This window comes from Myxine glutinosa, unplaced genomic scaffold, assembly GCF_964187855.1.
Source record: "Myxine glutinosa unplaced genomic scaffold, kmMyxGlut1.1 SCAFFOLD_182, whole genome shotgun sequence".
Classification (NCBI taxonomy): domain Eukaryota; kingdom Metazoa; phylum Chordata; class Myxini; order Myxiniformes; family Myxinidae; genus Myxine; species Myxine glutinosa.
The window spans coordinates 200,393-210,075 of record NW_027616374.1 but is presented as its reverse complement, the minus strand read 5'-3'; the positions used below and the strand labels follow the sequence as shown (position 1 = coordinate 210,075).

General features: G+C 42.3%; 1 protein-coding gene across 1 annotated transcript in view; it reads left to right on the top strand.

Annotated features, from left to right (window-relative positions):
- The first annotated feature begins 2,207 nt into the window (after nt 1-2,207).
- The window catches only part of LOC144888944 (uncharacterized), a 32,566-nt gene continuing 25,090 nt past the window's right edge, over nt 2,208-9,683 (top strand). Inside the window, exon 1 of the mRNA XM_078768718.1 lies at nt 2,208-2,226. Within this exon, the coding sequence (XP_078624844.1) occupies nt 2,208-2,226 (19 nt within the window). The remainder of the gene's footprint in view (nt 2,227-9,683) is intronic.

The following is a 9,683-nucleotide window of genomic DNA, read 5'->3' as shown; positions in this document are numbered from 1 at the left end:
TGCCAGTACGAGTGTGGAAAGTGGTTTTTGCAACAATAACCCAAGTGCGAAAAGTGGTTCACAACAGTTGCACGAGTGTGGAAAGTGGTTTTCAACATGAGCACAAGTGCGATAAGTGGTTTTCACCATGAGCACAAGTGCGTTACGTGGTTTTGCAACACTAACCCAATTGCAAAAAGTGGTTTTCAATGCCAGCACAAGTGTGGACAGTGGTTTGGCAACACGAACACCAGTGCGAAAAGTGGTTTTGCAACACTAACACAAGTGCGAAAAGTGGTTTTGCAACACTTACACAAATGTGAAAGTGGTTTTGCAACACTAACACAAGTGCGATAAGTAGTTCCAATGCCAGTACAGTAGACGAGTGCGGAAAGTGGTTTGACACACTAACACAAGTGTGGAAAGTGGTTTTCAACATGAGCACAAGTGCGATAAGTGGTTTTGCAACACTACCCATTTGTGAAAAGTGGTTTTCAACACCAGCAGAAGTGCGGAATGTGGTTTTCAATAACAGCACAAGTGCGGAAAGTTGTTCTGCAACATGAGCTCAACAACATCTGCAACATCAACACAAGCACAAGTGCGAAAAGTGGTTTGGCAACACGGACACAAGTGCGATAAGTGGTTTTGAAACACCAAGACAAATGCGAATTGTGGTTTACAACACCAGCGCAAGTGCGAAAAGTGGATTTGCAACACTAAAATAAGTGCGAAGAATGGTTTTGCAACACTAACACAAGTGCGAAAGTGGTTTTGCAACACCAACAAAAGTGCGAAAGTGGTTTTGCAACACCAATTCAAGTGCGATAAATGGTTTTTAACGCCAGTCCGAGCGTGGAAAGTGGTTTTTGCAACACTAACACAAGTGCAAAAAGTGGTTTTGAACATGAACAGGAGCGCGAAAAGTGGTTTTCAACACTAGCACAAGTGGAAAAAGTGGTTTTCAAGGCCAAGACAAGTGCCCAATATTGTTTTTCAATATGAGCACAAGTGCAAAAAGTGGTTTTCAATGCCAGCACCAGTGCAAAAGGTGGTTCTGTAACAATAGCTCAGTGCAGAAAGTGGTTTTCAATGCCAGCACAAGTGCGGAAATTAGTTCTGCAACACCAGCGCAAGTGTGGAAAGTGGTTTTCAACACCAGCACAAGTGCGGAAAATGGTTTTGCAAAACTAACACAAGTGCGAAAAGTGGTTTTGCATCACTTACACAAGTGCGAAAAGTGGTTTTGCAACACTAACACAAATGTGAAAGTGAGCTTTGCAACACGAACACAAGTGCAATAAGTGGTTTTCAATACCAGTACGAGTGTGGAAAGTGGTTTTTGCAACAATAACACGAGTGTGCAAAGTGGTTTTCAACATTAGCACGTGTACGGAAAGTGGTTTTCAATGCCAGCACAAGTGTGGAAATTGGATTTTAAACACGAAGACGAATGCGAATTGCGGTTTTCAACACCAGCGCAAGTGCGAAAAGTGGTTTTGCAACACTAACACAAGTGTGAATAGTGGTTTTCAACACGAACACAATTGCAAAAACTGGTTTTCAACACTAACCAAAGTGCGAAAAGTTGTTTTCAACACCAGCACATGTGCGGAAAGTGGTTTTGCAACACAGGCACAAGAGGAGAACGTGGTTTTCAACATGATGACAAGTGTGGAAAGTGGTTTTGCAACACTATCTCAAGTGCAGAGAGTGGTTTTCAACACCAGCACATGCGCGAAAAGTGGTTTTGCAACACTAACACAAGTGCGGAAACTGGTTTGCAACAGCAGCACGAGAGTGGAAAGTGGTTTTCAACATTAGCACAAGTGCGATAAGTGGTTTTCAACATGAGCACAAGTGCGATAAGTGGTTTTCAACTTGAGCACAAGTGCGATAAGTGGTTTTGCAATATTACCTATTTGCGAAAAGTGGCTTTCAACACTAGCACAAGTGCGGAAAGTGGTTTTCAATGCCAGCACACGTGTGGAAATTGGTTTTGCAACACGAAGACAAATGCGAGTTGTAGTTTTCCACATGAGCGCAAGTACAAAAAGTGGTTTTGCTATACTAACACAAGTGCGAAAGTCGTTCTGCACAAAACCAGCTCAAGTGCGGAAAGTGGTATTCAACGCCAGCACAAGTGGCGAGAGTAGTTTTGCAACACTAACACAAGTGCAAAAAGTGGTATTCAATACCAGCACAAGTGCGGAAAGTTATTCTGCAACATGAGTTCAAGTGCGGAAAGTGCTTTCCAACACAAGCACAAGTGCGAAAGTGGTTTGGCAACACTCACACAAGTGCGATAAGTGGTTTGCAATGCAAGTACGAGTGTGAAAAGTGGTTTTGCAACACCAACACAAGTGTGGAAAGTGGTTTTCAAAACGTGCACAAGTGTGATAAATGGTTTCGCAACACCAAGACAAATGCGAATTGTGGTTTTCAACACTAGCGCAAGTGCGAAAAGTGGATTTGCAACACTAACATAAGTGCGAAAAGTGGTTTTGCAACACTAACATAAGTGCGAAAGTGGTTTTGCAACACTAACACAAGTGCAAAAGTGGTTTTGCAACACTAACACAAGTGCGAGAAATGGTTTTCAACGAAAGAACGAGCATGGAAAGTGGTTTTTGCAATACTAACACAAGTGCAAAAAGTGGTTTTGAACACTAACAGGAGCGCTAAAAGTGGTTTTCAACACTAGCAGAAATGGAAAAAGTGGTTTTCAACGCCAGCACAAGTGCCCAAATTTGTTTTGCAATTGAGCACATGTGTGAAAAGTGGTTTTCAATGCCAGCACAAGTGTGGTAGTGTTGCAAAACCACTTTTCGCACTTGCGCTAGTGTTGAAAACTACAATTTGCATTTGTTTAGTGTTGCAAAACCAACTTCCACACTTGTGCTGGCATTGAAAACCACTTTCCGTACACATGCTAATGTTGAAAACCATTTTTCGCAATTGTGTTGGTGTTGCAAAAATCACATACCGCACTCGTGCTCGTTTTGACAACGACTTATCGTATGTGTGTTAGTGTTGCAAAACCACTTTTCGCACTCGTGTTATTGTTGCAAAAACCACTTTCCACACTCGTACTGGCATTGAAAACCACTTATTGCACTTGTGTTAGTGTTGCAAAACCACTTTCATAGTTGTATTAGTGTTGCAAAACCACTTTTCGCACTTGTGTTAGTGTTGCAAAACCATTTTCCACACTTGTGCTGGTGTTGAAAACCACTTTCCACAATTGAGCTAGTGTTGCAGACCACTTTTCGCACTTGTGCTGGCATTGAAAACCACTTTTTGCACTTGTGTTAGTATTGCAAAACCACTGTCCACACTTGTGCTGGCATTGAAAACCACTTTTCACACATGTGCTCATATTGCAAAACAACTTTGGGCAATTGTGCTGGCGTTGAAAACGACTTTTTCCACTTCTGCTAGTGTTGAAAACCACTTTTTGCGCTCCTGTTAGTGTTCAAAACCGCTTTTTGCACTTGTGTTAGTGTTGCAACAACCGCTTTCCGCACTCGTACTGGCATTGAAAACCATTTATCACACTTGTGTTATTGTTGCAAAACCACTTTTGCACTTGTGTTGGTGTTGCAAAACCACTTTCGCACTTGTGTTAGTGTTGCAAAGCCACTTTTCGCACTTGTGGTAGTGTTGCAAATCCACTTTTCGCACTTGCGCTCATGTTAAAAACCACAATTCGCATTTGTCTTGGTGTTTCAAAACCACTTATTGCACTTGTGCTTGTGTTGAAAAGCACTTTCCGCACTTGAGCTCATGTTGCAGAACAACTTTCCGCACTTGTGCTGGTATTGAATACCACTTTTTGCACTTGTCTTAGTGTTGCAGAACCACTTTTGCACTTGTGTTAGTGCAGCAAAACCACTTTTTGCACTTGCGCTAGTGTTGAAAACAACAACTCGCATTTGTCTTCGTGTTGCAAAACAATTTCCACACGTGTGCTGGCATTGAAAACCACTTTGCGCACTTGTGCTAGTGTTGAAAACCACTTTTCGCAAATGGGTAGTGTTGCAAAACCAATTAACGCACTTGTGCTCATGTCGAAAACCACTTTCCACACTTGTGTTAGTGTGTCAAACCACTTTCCGCACTTGTTCTACTGTTGTAAACCACTTTTCGCACCTGTATTAGTGTTGCAAAACCACTTTTCGCACTTGTGTTAGTGTTGCAAAACCATTTTCCGCACTTATGCTGGTGTTGAAAACAACTTTTCACACATGTGCTGGCATTGCAAAACCACTTTCCGCACTTGTGCTGGCGTTGAAAACAACATTTTGCACTTCTGGTCGTGTTGAGAATCACTTTTCGCGCTCCTGTTAGTGTTCAAAACCACTTTTCGCACTTTGGTTAGTGTTGAAAACCACTTTCAATTGTGTTCGTGTTGAAAACCACTTTTCACACTTGTGGTGGTGTTGAAAACTACAATTCGCATTTGTCTACGTGTTGCAAAACCAACTTCCACACTTGTGCTGGCATTGAAAACCACTTTCTGCACACGTGCTAATGTTGAAAACCACTTTCGCAATTGGGTTGGTGTTGCAAAAAACACATTCCGCGCTCGTGCTCGTTTTGAAAACCACTTATCACACGTGTGTTAGTGTTGCAAAACCACTTTCTGCACTTGAGCTATTATTGCAGAACCACTTTTCGCACTGGTGCTGGCATTGAAAACCACTATTTTGCACTTGTGTTAGTGTTGCAAAACCACTGTCCACACTTGTGCTGGCATTGAAAACCAATTTTCACACATGTGCTCATATTGCAAAACAACTTTGGGCATTTGTGCTGGCATTGAAAACCACTCTTTACACTTCTGCTCGTGTTGAAAACCACTTTTCGCGCTCCTGTTAGTGTTCAAAACCACTTTTTGCACTTGTGTGAGTGTTGCAAAAACCACTTTCCGTGCTCGTCCTGGCATTGAAAACCATTTATCGCACTTGTGTTAGTGTTGAAAACCACAATCGCATTTGTCTTAGTGTTGCAAAACCAACTTCCACACTTGTGCTGGCATTGAAAACCACTTTCTGCACACGTGCTAATGTTGAAAACCACTTTTCGCAATTGGGTTAGTGTTGCAAAAACCACATTCCGCGCTCGTGCTCGTGTTGAAAACCACTTTTCGCACTCGTATTATTGTTGCAAAAACTACATTCCACACTCGCACTGGCATTGAAAACCACTTTTTGCACTCCTGTTAGTGTTCAACCCCGCTTTTTGCACTTGTGTTAGTGTTGCAAAAACCACTTTCCGCGCTCGTGCTGGCGTTGAAAACCATTTATCGTACTTGTGTTAGTGTTGCAAAACCACTTTCACACTTGTGTTAGTGTTGCAAATCCACCTTCGCACTTGTGTTAGTGTTGCAAAACCACATTTCGCACTTGTGTTAGTGTTGCAAATCCACTTTTCGCACTTGTGTCCGTGTTGCCAAACCACTTTTCGCACTTGTGCTTGTGTTGAAAAGCACTTTGCGCACTTGAGCTCATGTTGCAGAACAACTTTCCGCACTTATGCTGGTATTGAATACCACTTTTTGCACTTGTGTTAGTGTTGCAGAACCACTTTCGCACTTGTGTTAGTGTAGCAAAACCACTTTTTGCACTTGTGTTAGTGTAGCAAAACCACTTTTTGCACTTGCGCTAGTGTTGAAAACCACAACTCGCATTTGTCTTCGTGTTGCAAAACCAATTTCCACACGTGTGCTGGCATTGAAAACCACTTTCCGCACTTGTGCTGGTGTTGAAAACCACTTTTCGCAAATGGGTAGTGTTGCAAAACCACTTATCGCACTTGTGCTCATGTTGAAAACCACTTTCCACACTTGTGTTATTGTGTCAATCCACTTTCCGCACTCGTGCTACTGTTGTAAACCACTTTTCGCACTTGTGTTAGTGCAGCAAAACCACTTTTTGCACTTGCGCTAGTGTTGAAAACCACAAATCGCATTTGTCTTCGTGTTGCAAAACCACTTTCCGCACTTGTGCTGGTGTTGAAAACCACTTTTCGCAAATGGGTAGTCTTGCAAAACCACTTTTCGCACGTGTGCTCATTTTGAAAACCACTTTCCACACTTGTGTTCATGTGTCAATCCACTTTCCGCACTCGTTCTACTGTTGTAAACCACTTTTCGCACTTTTATTAGTGTTGCAAAACCACTCTTCGCACTTGAGCTATTGTTGCAGAACCACTTTTCGCACTTGTGCTGGCATTGAAAACCACTTTTTGCAGTTGTGTTAGTGTTGCAAAACCACTTTCCACACTTGTGCTGGCATTTAAAACGACTTTCTGCACTTGAGCTGTTGTGGCAGACCACTTTTCGCACTTGTGCTGGCATTGAAAACCACTTTTCACACATGTGCTCACATTGCAAAACAAATTTGAGCACTTGTGCTGGCGTTGAAAACTACTTTTTCCACTTCTGCCAGTGTTGAAAACCACTTTTTGCGCTCCTGTTAGTGTTCAAAACCGCTTTTTACACTTGTGTTAGTGTTGCAAAAACTACTTTCCGCGCTCGTACTGGCGTTGAAAACCATTTATCGTACTTGTGTTAGTGTTGCAAAACAACTTTCGCACTTGTGTTGGTGTTGCAAAACCACTTTCGCACTTGTGTTAATGTTGCAAAACCACTTTTCGCACTTGTGGTAGTGTTGCAAGTCCACTTTTCGCACTTGCGCTCGTGTTAAAAACCACAATACGCATTTGTGTTGGTGTTTCAAAACCACTTATCGCACTTGTGCACGTGTTGCCAAACCACTTTTCGCACTTGTGCTTGTGTTGAAAAGCACTTTCCGCACTTGAGCTCATGTTGCAGAACAACTTTCCGCACTTATGCTGGTATTGAATACCACTTTTTGCACTTGTGTTAGTGTTGCAGAACCACTTTCGCACTTGTGTTAGTGTAGCAAAACCACTTTTTGCACTCGCGCTAGTGTTGAAAACCACAACTCGCATTTGTCTTCGTGTTGCAAAACCAATTTCCACACGTGTGCTGGCATTGAAAACCACTTTCTGCACTTGTGCTAGTGTTGAAAAGCACTTTTCGCAAAAGGGTAGTGTTACAAAACCACTTATCGCACTTGTGCTCATGTTGAAATCCACTTTCCGCACTCGTGCTACTGTTGCAAAACCACTTTTCGCACTTGTGTTAGTGTTGCAAAACCATTTGCCGCACTTGTGCTGGTGTTGAAAACCACTTTCTGCACTTGAGCTAGTGTTGCAGAACCACGTTTCGCACTTGTGCTGGCATTTAAAACCACTTTTCACACATGTGCTGGCATTGCAAAACCACATTCCGCATTTGTGCTGGCATTGAAAACAACTTTTTGCACTTCTGAGCGTGTTGAGAACCACTTTTAGCGCTCCTGTTAGTGTTCAAAACCTCTTTTCGCACTTTGGTTAGTGTTGAAAACCACTTTTTGCAATTGTGTTCGTGTTGAAAACCACTTTTCACACTTGTGGTAGTGTTGCAAAACCACTTTTCGCACTTGCGCTAGTGTTGAAAACTACAATTTGCATTTGTTTAGTGTTGCAAAACCAACTTCCACACTTGTGCTGGCATTGAAAACCACTTTCCGTACACATGCTAATGTTGAAAACCAATTTTCGCAATTGTGTTGGTGTTGCAAAACCACTTTTCGCACTCGTGTTATTGTTGCAAAAACCACTTTCCACACTCATACTGGCTTTGAAAACCACTTATTGCACTTGTGTTAGTGTTGCACAACCACTTTCATAGTTGTATTAGTGTTGCAAAACCACTTTTCGCACTTGTGTTAGTGTTGCAAAACCATTTTCCACACTTGTGCTGGTGTTGAAAACCACTTTCCACACTTGAGCTAGTGTTGCAGACCACTTTTCGCACTTGTGCTGGCATTGAAAACCACTTTTTGCACTTGTGTTAGTATTGCAAAACCACTGTCCACACTTGTGCTGGCATTGAAAACCACTTTTCACACATGTGCTCATATTGCAAAACAACTTTGGGCAATTGTGCTGGCGTTGAAAACGACTTTTTCCACTTCTGCTAGTGTTGAAAGCCACTTTTTGCGCTCCTGTTAGTGTTAAAAACCGCTTTTTGCACTTGTGTTAGTGTTGCAACAACCACTTTCCGCACTCGTACTGGCATTGAAAACCATTTATCACACTTGTGTTATTGTTGCAAAACCACTTTTGCACTTGTGTTGGTGTTGCAAAACCACTTTCGCACTTGTGTTAGTGTTGCAAAACCACTTTTCGCACTTGTGGTAGTGTTGCAAATCCACTTTTCGCACTTGCGCTCATGTTAAAAACCACAATTCGCATTTGTCTTGGTGTTTCAAAACCACTTATTGCACTTGTGCTTGTGTTGAAAAGCACTTTCCGCACTTGAGCCCATGTTGCAGAACAACTTTCCGCACTTGTGCTGGTATTGAATACCACTTTTTGCACTTGTCTTAGTGTTGCAGAACCACTTTTGCACTTGTGTTAGTGCAGCAAAACCACTTTTTGCACTTGCGCTAGTGTTGAAAACAACAACTCGCATTTGTCTTCGTGTTGCAAAACCAATTTCCACACGTGTGCTGGCATTGAAAACCACTTTGCCCACTTGTGCTCGTGTTGAAAACCACTTTTCGCAAATGGGTAGTGTTGCAAAACCACTTAACGCACTTGTGCTCATGTCGAAAACCACTTTCCACACTTGTGTTAGTGTGTCAAACCACTTTCCGCACTTGTTCTACTGTTGTAAACCACTTTTCGCACCTGTATTAGTGTTGCAAAACCACTTTTCGCACTTGTGTTAGTGTTGCAAAACCATTTTCCGCACTTATGCTGGTGTTGAAAACAACTTTTAACACATGTGCTGGCATTGCAAAACCACTTTCCGCACTTGTGCTGGCGTTGAAAACAACATTTTGCACTTCTGGTCGTGTTGAGAATCACTTTTCGCGCTCCTGTTAGTGTTCAAAACCACTTTTCGCACTTTGGTTAGTGTTGAAAACCACTTTTTGCAATTGTGTTCGTGTTGAAAACCACTTTTCACACTTGTGGTGGTGTTGAAAACTACAATTCGCATTTGTCTACGTGTTGCAAAACCAACTTCCACACTTGTGCTGGCATTGAAAACCACTTTCTGCACACGTGCTAATGTTGAAAACCACTTTCGCAATTGGGTTGGTGTTGCAAAAAACACATTCCGCGCTCGTGCTCGTTTTGAAAACCACTTATCACACGTGTGTTAGTGTTGGAAAACCACTTTTCGCACTCGTGTTATTGTTGCAAAAACCACGTTCCACACTCGTACTGGCAATGAAAACCACTTATTGCACTTGTGTTAGTGTTGCAAAACCACTTTCATAGTTGTATTCGTGTCGCAAAACCACTTTTCGCACTTGTGTTAGTGTTGCAAAACCATTTTCCGCACTTGTGCTGGTGTTGAAAACCACTTTCCACACTTGAGCTCGTGTTGCAGAACTACTTTCCGCACTTGTGCTGGCATTGAAAACCACTTTCTGCACTTGAGCTGGTGTTGCAGAAGCACTTTTCGCCCTTGTGCTGGCATTGAAAACCACTTTTTGCAGTTGTGTTAGTGTTGCAAAACCACTTTCCACACTTGTGCTCATATTGCAAAACAACTTTGGGCACTTGTGCTGGCATTGAAAACCACTTTTTCCACTTCTGCTAGTGTTGAAAACCACTTT